This window comes from Triticum aestivum, chromosome 1A (assembly GCF_018294505.1).
Source record: "Triticum aestivum cultivar Chinese Spring chromosome 1A, IWGSC CS RefSeq v2.1, whole genome shotgun sequence".
Taxonomy (NCBI): Eukaryota; Viridiplantae; Streptophyta; class Magnoliopsida; order Poales; family Poaceae; genus Triticum; species Triticum aestivum.
In genome coordinates this window covers 257,775,748-257,793,973 of record NC_057794.1, presented here as the reverse complement: position 1 = coordinate 257,793,973, position 18,226 = coordinate 257,775,748, and the positions used below count along the sequence as shown (strand labels likewise).

The 18,226-nt window shown below is 41.1% G+C and overlaps 1 protein-coding gene across 1 annotated transcript; it reads left to right on the top strand.

Moving 5' to 3' along the window:
- Positions 1-15,838: 15,838 nt before the first annotated feature.
- LOC123045041 (60S ribosomal protein L23) lies at positions 15,839-17,706 on the top strand. The gene is made up of 4 exons (XM_044467960.1): positions 15,839-15,982; positions 16,084-16,368; positions 17,353-17,394; positions 17,503-17,706. Exons 1-4 carry the CDS (start codon positions 15,970-15,972, stop codon positions 17,583-17,585), a joined length of 423 nt encoding a protein of 140 aa, XP_044323895.1. The 5' UTR covers positions 15,839-15,969; the 3' UTR covers positions 17,586-17,706.
- Positions 17,707-18,226: the final 520 nt, after the last annotated feature.

The window sequence follows — 18,226 nt, the reverse complement described above, 5'->3', positions numbered from 1 at the left end:
GAGTTATCGGCAACTGGCAGGAGCCATATGGTTGTCGCTTTATTGTATGCAATACAATCGCGCTGTAATGATTTACTTTATCACTAAGCGGTAGCGATAGTTGTGGAAGCATAAGATTGGCAAGACGACAACGATGTTACGATGGAGATCAAGGTGTCGCGCCGGTAACAATGGTGATCATGACGGTACTTCAGAGATGGAGATCACAAGTACAAGATGATGATGGCCATATCATATCACTTATATTGATTGCATGTGATGTTTATCTTTTATGCATCTTATCTTGCTTTGATTGACGGTAGCATTATAAGATGACCCCTCACTAAATTATCAAAGTATAAGTGTTCTCCCTCAGTATGCACCATTGCGAAAGTTCTTCGTGCTGAGACACCACGTGATGATTGGGTGTGATAGGCTCTACGTTCAAACACAACGGGTGCAAAACAATTGCACACGCGAAATACTCAGGTTAAACTTGACGAGCCTAGCATATAACAGATATGGCCTCGGAACACGGAGACCGAAAGGTCGAGCATGAATCATATAGTAGATATGACCAACATATTGATGTTCACCATTGATACTACTCCATCTCACGTGATGATCGGACATGGTTTAGTTGATTTGGATCATGTGATCACTTAGAGGATTAGAGGGATATCTTTCTAAGTGGGAGTTCTTAAGTAATATGATTAATTGAACTTAAATTTATCATGAACTTAGTACCTGATAGTATCTTGCTTGTCTATGTTTGATTGTAGATAGATGGCTCGTGTTGTTGTTCCATTGAATTTTAATGCATTCCTTGAGAAAGCAAAGTTGAAAGATGATGGTAGCAATTACACGGACTGGGTCCATAACTTGAGGATTATCCTCATTGCTGCACAGAAGAATTACGTCCTGGAAGCACGGCTAAGTGCCAAGCCTGCTGCAGGAGCAACACCAGATGTTATGAACGTCTGGCAAAGCAAAGCTAATGACTACTCGATAGTTCAGTGTGCCATGCTTTACGGCTTAGAACCGGGTCTTCAACGACGTTTTGAACGTCATGGAGCATATGAGATGTTCCAGGAGTTGAAGTTAATATTTCAAGCAAATGCCTGGATTGAGATATATGAAGTCTCCAATAAGTTCTATAGCTGCAAGATGGAGGAGAATAGTTCTGTCAATGAACATATACTCAAAATGTCTGGGTATCATAATCACTTGACTCAACTGGGGGTTAATCTTCCTGTTGATAGTGTCATTGACAGAGTTCTTAAATCACTGCCACCAAGCTACAAAAGCTTCGTGATGAACTATAATATGCAAGGGATGAATAAGACTATTCCTGAGCTCTTCGCGATGCTGAAAGCCGCGGAGGTAGAAATCAAGAAGGAGCATCAAGTGTTGATGGTCAATAAGACCACCAGTTTCAAGAAAAAGGGCAAAGGGAAGAAGAAAGGGAACTTCAAGAAGAACAACAAACAAGTTGCTGCTCAGGAGAAGAAACCCAAGTCTGGACCTAAGCATGAGACTGAGTGCTTCTACTGCAAGCAAACTGGTCACTGGAAGCGGAACTGCCCCAAGTATTTGGCAGATAAGAAGGATGGCAAAGTGAACAAAGGTACTCCCTCCATTCCGAATTACTTGTCGCAGGTATTGATGTATCTAGATGTATTTTAGTTTTAGATACATCCATTTCTGCAGCGAGTAATTTGGGACGGAGGGAGTATATGTGATAGACATGTTATTGATGTGTACCTTACTAATGCTCGCAGTAGCACCTGGGTATTTGATACTGGTTCTGTTGCTAACATTTGCAACTCGAAACAGGGGCTACGGATTAAGCGAAGATTGGCTAAGGACGAGGTGACGATGCGCGTGGGAAATGGTTCCAAAGTCGATGTGATCGCGGTCGGCACTCTACCTCTACATCTACCTTCGGGATTAGTATTAGACCTAAATAATTGTTATTTGGTGCCACCATTGAGCATGAACATTATATCTGGATCTTGTTTGATGCGAGACGGTTATTCATTTAAATCAGAGAATAATGGTTGTTCTATTTATATGAGTAATATCTTTTATGGTCATGCACCCTTGGAGAGTGGTCTATTTTTGATGAATCTCGGTAGTAGTGATACACATATTCATAATGTTGAAATCAAAAGATGCAGAGTTGATGATGATAGTGCAACTTATTTGTGGCACTGCCGTTTAGGTCATATCGGTGTAAAGCGCATGAAGAAACTCCATACTGATGGACTTTTGGAACCACTTGATTATGAATCACTTGGTACTTGTGAACTGTGCCTCATGGGTAAGATGACTAAAACGCCATTCTCCGATACTATGGAGAGAGCAACGGATTTGTTGGAAATCATACATACAGATTTATGTGGTCCAATGAATGTTGAGGCTCGTGGCGGATATCGTTATTTTCTCACCTTCACAGATGATTTAAGCAGATATGGGTATATCTACTTAATGAAACATAAGTCTGAAACATTTGAAAAGTTCAAAGAATTTCAGAATGAAGTTGACAATCATCGTAACAAGAAAATAAAGTTTCTACGATCTGATCGTGGAGGAGAATATTTGAGTTACGAGTTTGGTCTACATTTGAAACAATGCGGAATAGTTTCGCAACTCACGCCATCCGGAACACCATAGCGTAATGGTGTGTCCGAACGTCGTAATCGTACTTTACTAGATATGGTGTGATCTATGATGTCTCTTACTGATTTACCGCTATCGTTTTGGGGTTATGCTTTAGAGACGGCTGCATTCACGTTAAATAGGACACCATCGAAATCCGTTGAGACGACGCCATATGAACTATGGTTTGGCAAGAAACCAAAGTTGTCGTTTTTGTAAGTTTGGGGCTGCGATGCTTATGTGAAAAAGCTTCAACCTGATAAGCTCGAACCCAAATCGGAGAAATGTGTCTTCATAGGATACCCAAAGGAGACTGTTGGGTACACCTTCTATCACAGATCCGAAGGCAAGACTTTTGTTGCTAAATTTGGAGTTTTTCTAGAGAAGGAGTTTCTCTCGAAAGAAGTGAGTGGGAGAAAAGTAGAACTTGATGAGGTAACTGTACCTGCTCCCTTATTGGAAAGTAGTACATCACAGAAACCGGTTTCTGTGACACCTACACCAATTAGTGAGGAAGCTAATGATAATGATCATGAAACTTCAGATCAAGTTACTATCGAACCTCGTAGATCAACCAGAGTAAGATCCGCACCAGAGTGGTACGGTAATCCTATTCTGGAAGTCATGCTACTAGATCATGATGAACCTACGAACTATGAAGAAGCGATGGTGAGCCCAGATTCCGCAAAATGGCTAGAAGCCATGAAGTCTGAGATGGGATCCATGTATGAAATTTGGCAAATGGATGTCAAAACTGCATTCCTGGATGGATTTCTGGAAGAAGAGTTGTATATGATGCAACCAGAAGGTTTTGTCGATCCAAAGGGAGCTAACAAAGCGTGCAAGCTCCAGCGATCCATTTATGGACTGGTGCAAGCCTCTCGGAGTTGGAATAAACGCTTTGATAGTGTGATCAAAGCATTTGGTTTTATGCAGACTTTTGGAGAAGCTTGTATTTACAAGAAAGTGAGTGGGAGCTCTGTAGCATTTCTGATATTATATGTGGATGACATATTATTGATTGGAAATAATATAGAATTTCTGGATAGCATAAAGGGATACTTGAATAAGAGTTTTTCAATGAAAGACCTCAGTGAAGCTGCTTACATATTGGGCATTAAGATCTATAGAGATAGATCAAGACGCTTAATTGGACTTTCACAAAGCACATACCTTGACAAAGTTTTGAAGAAGTTCAAAATGGATCAAGCAAAGAAAGGGTTCTTGCCTGTGTTACAAGGTGTGAAGTTGAGTAAGACTCAATGTCTGACCACTGCAGAAGATAGAGAGAAAATGAAAGATGTTCCCTATGCTTCAGCCATAGGCTATATCATGTATGCAATGCTGTGTACCATACCTGATGTGTGCCTTGCTATAAGTCTGCCTTGCTATAAGTCTAGCAGGGAGGTACCAAAGTAATCCAGGAGTGGATCACTGGACAGCGGTCAAGAACATCCTGAAGTACCTGAAAAGAACTAAGGATATCCTTCCCATATATGGAGGTGACAAAGAGCTCATCGTAAATGGTTACGTTGATGCAAGCTTTGACACTGATCCGGACGATTCTAAATTGCAAACCGGATACGTGTTTACATTAAACGGTGGAGCTGTCAGTTGGTGCAGTTCTAAACAAAGCGTCGTGGCGGGATCTACATGTGAAGCGGAGTACATAGCTGCTTCGGAAGCAGCAAATGAAGGAGTCTGGATGAAGGAGTTCATATCCGATCTAGGTGTCATACGTAGTGCATCGGGTCCAATGAAAATCTTTTGTGACAATACTGGTGCAATTGCCTTGGCAAAGGAATCCAGATTTCACAAGAGAACCAAGCACATCAAGAGACGCTTCAATTCCATTCGGGATTTAGTCCAAGTGGGAGACATAGAAATTTGCAAGATACATACGGATCTGAATGTTGCAGACCCACTGACTAAGCCTCTTCCACGAGCAAAACATGATCATCACCAAGGCTCCATGGGTGTTAGAATCATTACTGTGTAATCTAGATTATTGACTCTAGTGCAAGTGGGAGACTGAAGGAAATATGCCCTAGAGGCAATAATAAAGTTATTATTTATTTCCTTGTATCATGATAAATGTTTATTATTCATGCTAGAATTGTATTAACCGGAAACATAATACATGTGTGAATACATAGACAAACAGAGTGTCACTAGTATGCCTCTACTTGACTAGCTCATTGATCAAAGATGGTTATGTTTCCTAACAATAGACATTAGTTGTTATTCGGTTAACGGGATCACATCATTAGGATAATGATGTGATTGACTTGACCCATTCCGTTAGCTTAACACTTGATCGTTTAGTTTGTTGCTATTGCTTTCTTCATAACTTATATATGTTCCCATGACTATGAGATTATGCAACTCCCGTTTACCGGAGGAACACTTTGTGTGCTACCAAATGTCACAACATAACTGGGTGATTATAAAGGTGCTCTACAGGTGTCTCCGAAGGTATTTGTTGGGTTGGCGTATTTCGATATTAGGATTTGTCACTCCGATTGTCGGAGAGGTATCTCTGGGCCCTCTCGGTAATGCACATCACTCAAGCCTTGCAAGCATTGCAACTAATAAGTTAGTTGCGGGATGATGTATTACGAAACGAGTAAAGAGACTTGCCGGTAACGAGATTGAACTAGGTATTGAGATACCGACGACCAAATCTTGGGCAAGTAACATACCGATGACAAATGGAACAACGTATATTGTTATGCGGTCTGACCGATAAAGATCTTCGTAGAATATGTAGGAGCCAATATGAGCATCCAGGTTCCGCTATTGGTTATTAACCGGAGACATGTCTCGGTTATGTCTACATAGTTCTCGAACCCGTAGGGTCCGCACGCTTAAAGTTCGGTGACGATCGTAATTAGGGTTTTTGTGTTTTGATGTACCTAAGGTTGTTCGGTGTCCCGGATGTGATCACGGACATGACAAGGAGTCTCTAAATGGTCGAGACATAAAAATTGATATATTGGAAGCCTATATTTGGATATCAGAAACGTTCCGGGTGAAATCGGGATTTTACCGGAGTACCGGGGGGTTACCGGAACCCCCCCAGGGGTTATTGGGCCTACATGGGCCCTAAGGGAGAAGAGGAGGGCCGGCCAGGGAAGGCCGCGCGCCCCCTCCCCCTAGTCCGAATAGGACAAGGAAGGGGGGGCCTTTCATCTTTCTCCCTTCCCCCTTTCTTTTCCAACAAGGCAAGACGGGGGAGTCCTACTCCCAGTGGGAGTAGGACTCCTCCAGGCGCACCCCTTGGGCCGGCCGCACCTCCCCCTCTCCCTCCTTTATATACCGGGGCAAGGGGGCACCCCAGGACACACAAGTTGATCTTCGTGATCGTTCCTTAGCCGTGTGCGGTGCCCCCTTCCACCATATTCCACCTCGGTCATATCGTAGCGGTGCTTAGGCGAAGCCCTGCGTCGGTAGAACATCATCACTGTCATCACGCCGTCGTGCTGACAAAACTCTCCCTCAACACTTTGCTGGATCGGAGCTCGAGGGATGTCACCGAGTTGAACGTGTGCAGAACTCGGAGGTGCCGTACGTTCGGTACTTGGATCGGTCGGATCGGGAAGACGTACGACCACTTCCTCTACGTTGTAGAAACGCTTCCGTTGCCGGTCTACGAGGGTACGTAGACAACACTCTCCTCTCTCGTTGCTATGCATCATCATGATCTTGCGTGTGCGTAGGAATTTTTTTGAAATTACTACGTTCCCCAACACCACTTGGGGAGGACCCCAAGTAGGATTCGGCCTACTTGGGGCGCCCTCCTGGCTGCTCCCTCCTCCCCCACCTATATATATGTGGGAGGGGGCGCCTAGCACAAGCACAACAATCCCTTATCCGTGTGCGGCGCCCCCTCCACCGTTTACACCCCCGGTCATATTTTTGTAGTGCTTAGGTGAAGCCCAGCCGAGATAGCTTCACCATCACCGTCAACACACCGTTGGCTACCAGAACTCATCCACTACCTCGCCGTCTTGCTGGATCAAGAAGGTGGAGGATGTCATCGAGCTGAACGTGTGTTGAACGCGGAGGTGCCGTATGTTCGGTGCTCGGTCGGTTGGAACGCGAAGAAGTTCAACTGCATTGTCAAACGCTTCCACTTATGGTCTACGAGGGTACGTAGACACACTCTCCCCTCTCATTGCTATGCATCTCCTTGATAGATCTTGCGTTTGCGTAGAATTTTTTTTGTTTTCCATGCAATGTTTCCTAACAGGTATATCTTTAGATCTTGCAATTTAATCTTTTAGCTTCTTGTTTTATCACTAGTTTGGTTTATAAAAGAAAATTACAAAAAAATGTAATTGAGGTTGCATCATATTATTCATCTTTATAATGTCTTTCGTGAAAATGATGGAAAGGAAAATTGTGCTCAATTGATAGAAGAAGAATTCTATAAAATGTTTGATAAAAAATCTTTGAATGTTGAGCATGGTTGCAATCTTGCTGGTACGAACTCTTTGACTATCCATGATGCTAACGATATGCAAAGCCATAAGCTTGGGGGTGCTATGTTTGAAGAAGATGATATTTTTAGTCCCCTGAGTTTTGATGAGAATATTTACTATGATGAAAGCATGCCTCCTATTTATGATGATTATATTGATGAAAGTGGGTTGGGAAGAGTGTTAACTCTAGGTAGTAATAATCCTACTATTTTGGAGTGTGTTGAATCTTATTGTTATAATTATGAAAGTGAATTTGGAGAGGTCATGACTTTATTTAGTGATGAATCCACTATTTCGGAAGAGGTTTCAATTGATTATGACAACGAAGTTGCTATCTATGATGATTATGGTGATGGCATGTATGTTATAAAAGAGTAATTATAACCATGAAACTTGTCATCATGATTTTAATTTTCAATCCCATGATAGTTATTTTGTTGAGTTTGCTCCCACTACTATTCATGAGAATAAATTTGCTTATGTGGAGAGTAATAAAATTTCCATGCTTGTAGATCATGAAAAGAATGCTTTATGTGATAGTTATATTGTTGAATTCATTCATGACTCTACTAAAAATTATTATGAGAGAGGAACATATGCATTTACATATCTCAATAATATCAAGTTTCCTCCCTATGTCTTGAAAGTTTTGAAGTTATGCTTGTTTTGCCTTCCTATGCTAGTTGATTCTTGTTCCCATAAATTGTTTGCTCACAAAATCCCTATGCATAGGAAGTGGGTTAGACTTAAATGTGTTTTCCATGTGTTTCAGGATGCTCCCGTTATGTTTCAATTCTTTACTTTTATGTGAGCATCATTGTAATCATCATGCCTAGCTAGAAAGGCATTAAAGAAAAATGCTTGTTGGGAGACAATCCAACACTTTCCCTTACTATTTTTGTGTGTTCACATGATTAAGATACTGTAGTAATCATGTTTTATAGCTTTCATTTCAATAAAATGCCAAGTAAAGCCTTTGGATAGTGTGGATGATAGTCAACTTGATTCTGTGCAAAAACGGAAACTTTTGCTTCCAGTAACAGAATTGTTTAAACTCACTATAATGTTCCGTTAAGTTTTGTGTGATTGAAGTTTTCAAGTTTTGGGTGAGATATCAATATAATGAGAATAAGGAGTGACAAGACCCTAAGCTTGGGGATACCCAAGGCACCCCCAAGGTAATATTCAAGGAAGATCCAAGCAACTAAGCTTGGGGATGCCCCGGAAGGCATCCCCTCTTTTGTCTTCAACATTATCGGTAACCTCACTTGGGACTATATTTTCATTCATCACATGATATGAGTTTTGCTTGGAGCATCATTTTATTTCTATGATTTGCTTGATGTTATTTATAATAATGTTTTGCATCTTTTATTTCAATAAAAGTGTCAAGGATAGCTTTCCACATGCTTATCTTGAAAGTATATGAGTTGTTGTTTCAAAACAGAAAGTTTATCGCTGTTGCAAAAATTCCCGAGAAAAGTCAGAATGTGATAAAATGTTGAATTTTTTTGAACAATAAGCTATGATAAATTTTCTACAGTGTGGTAAATTTTCAGTAATTTTGGAGCTACAAAAGTATGAATATTCTTGCATTCTTTACACACTGTATTGTTTTGGCAGATTGCTGTTATGTTTGCATTGTTTGCATATGTTTGCTTGTTTAATGATTCTATTTGAGGATATGGCTATTAAATATGCAGAGGCATTTATTATGCAATGTTAAATTATAATTTTAGTGATTTGCTACAATAGAGAATGATAATGTTTTTGCATTGATTTATACTAACTTATCTCATGAGTTCTTGTTGAGTTTTTCGTGGATGAAATTTTTAAGATTTAGGAAAACCGCGATATAAAAGGAATTAAGGAGACACAAAAGCTCAAGCTTGGGGATGCCCAAGGAATCCAAAGATAATATTACAACAATTCTCAAACATCTAAGCTTGGGGATGCCCCAGTAGGCATCCCACCTTTCTTCATCAACAATTATCGGTTAGCCTTGGTTGAGCCTAAGCTTTTGCTTCTTCACATGATGTGTGCTATTCTTAGAATGTCATTTTTTTCATTTTGCTTGTTGTTTTAATAAAATACTTAGATATGAAAGTTTTTAAATAAGTGAGAGTCCTCAATTAGCTACCCCTTTACTTAACTACTCGCTTGAACTTCACTTATATCTTCTTGGAGTGGTTTGTCATTTGCTCTAGTGCTTCACTTATATCTTTTTGAGCACAGTGTGCTTTAAATTTTTTGAAGAAAAACTCTCATGCTTCACTTATATTTATGCTCATGTTAGTAAATTTTTGAAGAAATTCTCTCATGCTTCACTTATATCATTTTGATAGAAGACAATTTTATGCTCATGTTCTTCACTTAAATTTGTTTGAGCTTGCCAAAAGCAATTGCAATATGTGAAACTAATCCCAAAGTGATGGATATTCAAGAGGGATATAATAAAAACTTTCATGAAGATCATTGGACAAAATAAAATTGATTCTTTGTAATAGTTTTGAGATATGATGATAGTGATATGCGAGTCATGTTGGTGAGTAATTATGCTTTAGTAAGAATATTGGTGTTAAGGTTTGTGATTCCCTATTGAAGCACGAAAGTCAATATTTATGCAATACATCCTACTTGTGGTGCATTATTCGGTGTTAGTTATGATTAACGCTTGCTTATGTGATTTTTTGTTTCTTGGTTGGATGCTTCTCAATCTTTTTGCCAGCTTTCACTTGTACTGAGTAGGAATAATACTTGTGCATCCAAAATCCTTAAACCCAGTTTTGCCATATGAGTCCACCATACCTATCTATATGCGGCATTCCCGTGTCAATCTAAGCAAATTTGTATGTGCCATCTCTAATTTTCAAAATAATTTCCTTTTTGTGTGCTCGTGCCGCTCATGAAATGGTAGGGGTGGTTGATATTTTTCCATGCTAGATGTGTTCTTCTCAAGATGAGTGTTTATTCACTTGTCATTGCACGAGAGTACAACAAAGGTATTAGGGATGCCCAGTCCAAAAATGAAAAATGAATTTACTTTATGTTGTCAAATAATAAATTCCTTGTAAAGTGTTGGTATGGACGGTACCCATGGATACGGCTAGCCATGGAATGTGAAAGTATGGTGGAAAAAGGAATAAACTTTATTTTCTGTTTGGGAACCGCCTATGATATATCTAGCATGGAAAGTATTGGGAACTACTCAATCATTTTCATTGACAGGAAAAGCATGCCACCCAAAATGTTTTATCTCTATTTTTTTTGCTTTGAGCTCTATCACCTCTACAATCCATACTTCCCTCTGCGGAGGGCCTTTCTATTACTTTATGCATTTTTTTATTTGAGTCTCCATCTTCTATTACAAAGCACCAACTAAGGGGCACTATGATCGTACTTGAGAATTACATGTAGCTAATATGCGAGTGTGTTTCATGAATGGACCAATAATTAAGCATAATGGGCTAGGGATAACTTGCTTTAGTGTTGATATTTTGAAAGACATGGTTGCTTGTTGATATGCTTGAGTATTGAAATCTTCATGTCAAAACTGGACTATTGCTTTGAACCATATAAAAGTCCATATGACCATGCTACAAAAGAAAAGAATATGTGATGAACATGTTAGGCAGCATTCCACATCAAAAATTCTGTTTTTATCATTTAGCTACTCGAGGACGAGTAGTAATTAAGCTTGGGATGTTGATACATCTCCAATGCATCTATAATTTTTGATTGTTCCATGTTGTTATATTATCATTCTTGGATCTTTTACAATCCTTTTATAACAACTTTATATCATTTTTTGGGACTAACCTATTGACATAGTGCCCAATGCCAATTGTTTTTTGCTTGTTTTTTTACTTCACAGAAAATCAATACCAAACGGAGTCCAAACGCAGCGAAACTTTTTGGAGATTCTTTTTGGACCAGAAGACATCCAGTGGGCCAAAAAAGTACTAGAGGGGAGCCCCGAGGGGGGCACAACCCACTGGGTTGCGCTTGGAGGCCCAGGTGCGCCCAAGTGGGTTGTGCCCACCTCGGTGGCCTCCCGCCTCTTCGCCCTATAAATTTCCAAATATTCCAAAAACCCGAGGAGAGTCGATAGATCATCGCTGCCGCGGGCCTCTCTAGCCATGCAAAACCAATCTAGACTTTGGTCTGCCACCCTGCCGGAGGGGGAAATCATCACCGGTGGCCATCTTCATCATCCCTATGCCACCATGACGAGGAGGGAGCAGTCCACCCTTGGGGCTGAGGGTTTGTACCAGTAGCTATGTGTTTAATCTCTCTCTCTCTCATGTTCTTGATGGCACGATCTTGATGTATCGTGGGCTTTGTTAATATAGTTGGATCATATGGTGTTTCTCCCTCTCTATCTTGTTGTGATGAATTGAGTTTTCCCTTTGAGATTTTGTTTTATCGGATTGGATATTTTTATGGATTTGAGAGCACTTGATATATGTCTTGCATATGAATACCCATGGTGATAATGGGGTATTATATTGATTCACTTGATATATGTTTTGGCACTCAACTCACGGATTCCCAAGGTGACATTAGGGTAATATATGCATAGGGGTTGATGCACGTTTTCATCCTACTTTCTCCAGTAGAAATCTTGGGGCGCTCTTTGAGGTTCTTTGTGTTGGATCGAGTATCATGAATCTAAAATTGTTTGATGTGTATCGTATAATTAACTCATGGATACTTGTGGTGACATTGGAGTATCTAGATGACATTAGAGTTGGTTGATGAGTATCATATGGTGTTATTTTAGTACGAACTCTTGGATAGATCGAACGGAAAGAATAAATTTGCGTTATTTTAGTACAAACTCTTGAATAGATCGAACGGAAAGAATAACTTTAAGGTGGTTTCGTACCCTACAAACAATTTCTTCTTATGTTCTCCGCTAGATAAGAAATTTGGAGTGATTCTTCATCACACGTTGAGGGATGGTTATATGATCCAATTAGATTAGCATTGTTGAGAGATTGTACTAGCGAAAGTACGGACCCTAGGCCTCATTTTGAAGCATTGTAATACCTTTTGTGCTCCGTTTTTATCAATTGCTACATTGCTATTTTTCATTGTTCCTATTATAAAAATCAATATCTACTATCATTACTACACCTGTATCACCATCTCTTCGCCGAACTACCGCACCTATACAAATTACCATTGTATTTTGTGTGTTGGGGACACAATAGACTTTTTTTTATTTGGTTGCAGGGTTGTTTGAGAGATACCATCTTCATCCCACGCCTCCCACGGATTGATAAACCTTCATCCACTTGAGGGAAATTTGCTACTGTCCTACAAAACTCTGCGCTTGGAGGCCCAACACGAGTCTACAAGAACAAATTGTGTAGTAGACATCAGGGTGAAACATTTGCAATGACCCTAGCCAGTTAAGTACCCGTTTAAACCAAGTGGTGGGGGACGCTTCGATATCCAGCCATCAATATGCTCGCACGAAAATCAAGAAAAATATATAAGTAATTGGGACCACGATTAGTGGCCCCCGTAGTTATTCTCTGATGCAAGTCTCCGAATTGCATTGGAAATGGATCACATGGTCCGGAGTATGTTAATTGCTCAGATTGTTTTGTTATTACCGACACCGATGATGTTGAATCCTAATGTAAGACTAACGAAGGAGGAACTCGCCTGCCAAGCCGAAGACATCAAGCGAAGAGGTCGACCCGAGGATAAAGCTACAGTCTTCGGCTTTGAAGACCAACTTAGGGGCTACCAGCGGTGTCCATGACTAAAGGGTACTAAGTTGTACGTCCCATGGTCCATTGGCCGGGCTTATGGCCCGCCAATCACTAAAAGGAAGGACTACCGAAGCTATGAACCTCAACGTGATCAATATGGAAACCTCCGAAGAGTTGGCGTGAAATTCAAGGATTGCTCTATAGTTGGTGCATTGACAATCGACCATATGTGTAACCTAGGTCTCCTCAGTGCATATATAAGCTGAGGGGTTTATTCTTTAGAGTCACGATTACCGGTCTTAGGGTTTAGAACACAATCATACGATCTCGAGATACAAAGCAGGATGTAGGGTTTTACCTATTCGAGAGGGCCCGAACCTGGGTAAACACCATCTCCCTTCCTACCATGTTACCATTGTTCATAGATTTACAACCCGGGACCCCCTACCCGAGATCCGTGGGTTTTAGCACTGACAATGATCTGCATAGTTTCAACCCGACGATGCTTGCAAAACAAGTTTGGCGACTTATGAATACCCAGATTCTATTTGTGCCTAGATCTTGAAAACAAGGTACTACCCCAAGATTCTCAAAGAAGGACCAAAGAATGGACCGTCCTTCGCGTGGCAAAGCCTTGTTGCGGGCATCCAAACATTCAAACGAGGCTACATTTGGCAAATTGGAAATGATGATAGTGTTAATGTTTTTGACGGACCCTCGGGTCCCATCTAGTCCTAGCAGGATTATTATCACTCAACGAGGTCATCAACTATTAACAAAGGTTAGTGAACTCATTAACGTCATTACTGGCGGATGGGATGAGGAGTTGGTTACTACTACCTTTGGTTTTGTTGATGCACGAAGGATTATGCAAAACCCACTAATCATAGGTGCCTTTGATGATTTCATTGCATGTAATTCAACATGAAGGGAATCTTCTCCATCTGCACAACCTACCATTTAGAATGGAACCACCAATTCGGAGGTAGATCAATATTTGTGGCTGCTCCTAGACCATCTACTATAATCCAATTTGGAAGAGGTGTGGGAATTGAAGATTCCTAGGGAAGTTCAGATTTTTATGTTGGAGGGCTCTTCACGACATCCTTCGATTAAAAAGCATCCTAATTAATCATCATATTGGCTACGAAGGTCATTGTCCCATTTGCAACAAAAGAGCCGAAGATGTCAGACACCTCATGTTCACTTGTGACAGGGATGTTTATCTTTGGGATAAACTAGGACTTGAGAACCTAATTCAAGAAGTTTTAGTTATTGATCTTTCAGGATCGAGTGTCCTTGAACATATTTTCAGATCTCCTTCTGCCTTGATGCATGGTACATAATTAGTGGAGGTTCAAGTCATAGTTGTAGTAGGCTGCTCGTGTCTTTGGTGGTTGAGGAGGCAAACTACGCATTCAGAGAGGGTGCCACTGTTTGGCCGTTAGCTGGTTTCAGTTTTGGTATAGCTGCAAAATGCAAATCTGAACCGACAAAACATCCAAAGTAGTACCCCTAAATGGTCCAAATCAAATCTTGGCTATGTGAAGCTCAATGTTGATGCATCTTTGTACGTTGATTCGGGCACAGGAGCGGCGACTGCTATCGTTAGAGATGTGAATGGCTCATTCATTGCAGGCAAGTGCGTCTATTACTCATATGCAGCAAATGCAACAACACTGGAAGCTTTAGCCATAAGGGATGGACTATATCTTGCAAATTCTTTTGGAAGTAATAAGGTGCAAGTAGAATCCGATTCGATTGAAGTCATAAAATTTTCCATATCTCGAACCACTTTCACTATTGGATTCCTCGCATCGAGATCTTCAAAATTAGATCTCATGTTGATATGTTGTGACGAACTTTTTTCATGAAAAAAGCTGAACGAAAAAACACACAAGGAACATGTTTTCCCCCTTTCCGAAAGCCGTTTCTGAGAGACACGGTCGTGCCTCTTGCGGAAGCAAATTCGTGCGTCTCGCGGAATCAAAATCGTACTTCTCGCGGAAGGAAATTATGTTTTCGTTTCCAAAAGGCACGGTCGTGCATCCGGCGAAAGCAAATTCATGCCTCTCGCGAAAGCAAAACTGTGCCTCTCATGAAAGGAAAAAAACATAGTTTCTTTTTTTGTTTCTGAGAGGCACAACCGTGCCTCTCACGGAAGCAAAAAAATATACTTTTTTCGTTTCCAAGAGGCTTGGCCGTGTGTCTCGCGGAAGCAAAAAACCGTGCCTCTCATGAAAGCAAAACCGTGCCTCTTGTGGAAGCAACAAAGAGTTTTTCACGTAATTTTTTTTTCGATTTTCTTTTTCGAAAAGCTAAGAAAGACCCGTGGAAAACAAAAAAACCCATCTAAAAAGCAGAAAACGCGTGTGAAAAAATATTTAAAAATCCGGAGAAAGCAAGCAGAGCGCGACATATGGCGGTGACTGAGAGCGCGCCAAGTGATACATGCTCAGCCCATTCCAATTGAGCTTTGAGGAGGCTCTCGAACGAGCGCTCCTGAATTAGTTGCTCCTCGAAATCACTAAGTGAATACTCCTTTTTTTGAGGAACACTAAGGCCTTCTTTGGTTTAGAGAAATTTTATAGGAATTCTAGAGGATAGAATTCTTATAGGATTTTTTCCTTTAGAGCCCTTTGGTTCATAGGAATGGTTTCTATTCCTACATAGGATTGGTTCCTATCCTTCACATTTCATAGGAAAATAAAAAAGAGCCTAGACTTAATGGAAAAATTCCTTTGGTGTCAACCAAATGACATCTTGTTTCCTATTCCTACTCATAGGATTTAAGATACATGTCATCTCATTTCCTACAAGATTCCTATTCCTATAATAATCCTATCCTATGAACCAAAAGAGGCCTAAGTGAATACTCATAGTCTCCTCCACCTGCCCTGCATAAAAGGTTGTGTGTGGAGGTTTTCCGGCCCATTGTTCTCTCATGAGAAAACTCGGCCCAGAAGAGCAACTAGCGAGTGGCCCTAACTCGCTCCCTAGAACCCAAGGACGAGGCCCACCTACCTCACTCAATATAAGCAACCCAAGCCGCGAAACCCTAATCGATACACTTACTCTTCGCGTCGCCGCTCGGAGCAAGCGCCGCAGGGGACGCCGCCATGTCGAAGCGCGGTGCGTGTAGCCGCCTCTCTCCGCCCTCTTCGGAGGCTCCTGCCTCCGTTCGTGTATTTCGTTAATCTAGCCTAACACACACTTGGTGGGAAATTTTGCAGGGAGGGGAGGATCGGCGGGGAACAAGTTCAGGATGTCGCTGGGTCTGCCGGTGGCAGCGACGGTGAACTGCGCCGACAACACGGGCGCCAAGAACCTGTACATCATCTCCGTGAAGGGCATCAAGGGAAGGCTCAACCGCCTGCCGTCGGCCTGCGTCGGCGACATGGTCATGGCCACCGTCAAGAAGGGGAAGCCCGACCTCAGGAAGAAGGTCATGCCGGCGGTCATCGTGCGCCAGCGCAAGCCATGGCGCCGAAAGGACGGTGTCTTCATGTACTTCGAAGGTAACGATGATTCCCAGTGTTGTTTTATGAGATCCTGTGTTAGTTCTGATTAGAAGATCTGGATGCTTGTGATTCCGCATGACTCCCTTAGATCCACGGTAAACATTACAAGGCCGTGAAGAAACACCAGAAACGATGAAAGGTTGTCGAGTCTCTCAAATTTCCAAGGAAATTGTCTTAGAACGCCTTCATACTGCTCATTTCTTTTATGCCGTTGTCACTGTTCTGTATGGAATTAAGGAGTAGTATAATTATAGTGCCCGACGTTTTTGAAGTATGCTGTTGTCAAAATTCCTCCATGTCGAAGTCTAGCATTATTTGATTGAGCCATGTAGCTTTCGTTGCTGCATCAAGGTAGTTTGGTGACGATGGGCAATGAGGTCCTTCATCAATATCTGGAGCAAACTTTTAATGTTTGCGTATTCCTTTGTAAACACCACAAAATAGCCTTCTAGGTGTTTCTATTCAAAGAATATAATCATCATCATCGGAATTCCTCCATCTGGAACATGGTCTCATATTCTATGGCCTTATGTTGCAATGGAACTCTGGGAGTTGCATCTCACACCATGATTCCTTCTGCTTGGTTCTTTGTTGCTCTACTGTTGTCTTTTATAAACACTAATAACAGTATGCTGGTTAGTTATGTTCTCTTTATAAGAATTTGTAGTTTGTACGTTGTACTTACTTTACTCCAGTTATGTAATTTGTTTACGCACAAAATTATTTATCTCTAGCAGGGGAGCAGATAGAGTTGTAGCTTCTTTATGCTTTTAGTTCCTTTTGGATGTTCATAGTACTATGAGAAACCAATCACATATTGGTATGTATACTGTGAGATCTTCTCAAGTTGCATGATGTACAACATCTATGTGCATGTCATGTATGTAGCATATTATTAAGTGTATTCCCCTACCATTTCATTTATGTTTTTCTCAAATTACAGAAGCTGTCAACTTAACCGCAATGATACATTGTTTGCAGATAATGCTGGGGTGATTGTGAATCCTAAGGGTGAGATGAAAGGTAAGACTGTACTTTATTGCTGTGACCACCATTGTGCATTCTATACGACCTTGAGAGGCTAGAACTGTGCTGCTCAGGTTTTAACTTGTCATTTGCTCTGTTATGCAGGATCTGCTATCACAGGACCCATTGGTAAGGAGTGTGCTGACCTCTGGCCTAGGATCGCTAGCGCAGCAAATGCCATTGTCTGAGGAGCTTGATTGGGATAATGATATGTTTCCTTAGTTTCAGATTTGTCCTGGATGATGAATGTACCTGAATTATTTGTTTGCCAGATATTTATCCGAATGAGGCTCAACCTCTTAACTCTTTTGTTCTCTGGGTTAAAAGATCTCTTTATCACTTATCAGCTTCTTTGCTATAACTGTTTGTGCACATGCTCCAAAGGTTGTGATATCGACATCATAAGAAATGCTCTTCCCTTTAAACTTGTGATGAAATGATTAGATCGAGTCTGTTCTTCATACCTATAGTCTATGAAAAAGCCAAAAAAAAATTAGGGTTAGTTCGTCCTATCCGAACCAATCTGAGCCTTTGCATAATCTTTTCTGTATTTGCTTTGTTGAATTTGCGGTTGCATCGTCGTGTCAAGTTGCTCGTCTTAGCGTCTAGTCCTTTAGAGTTTCGAGTTCTGTTTACAGGTTGTCACGCCGCCGCCGCACCATCGTCATCATCATTACCATATACCACCACCCCACCATATACATTGCCGCTGCCATATACAACATACCACCACCCCACCATATACATTGCTGCTGCCATATACAACGACCAATCCGAGTCCACATATACCATCGCCATATACCACCACCAATCCGAGTCCAGATATACC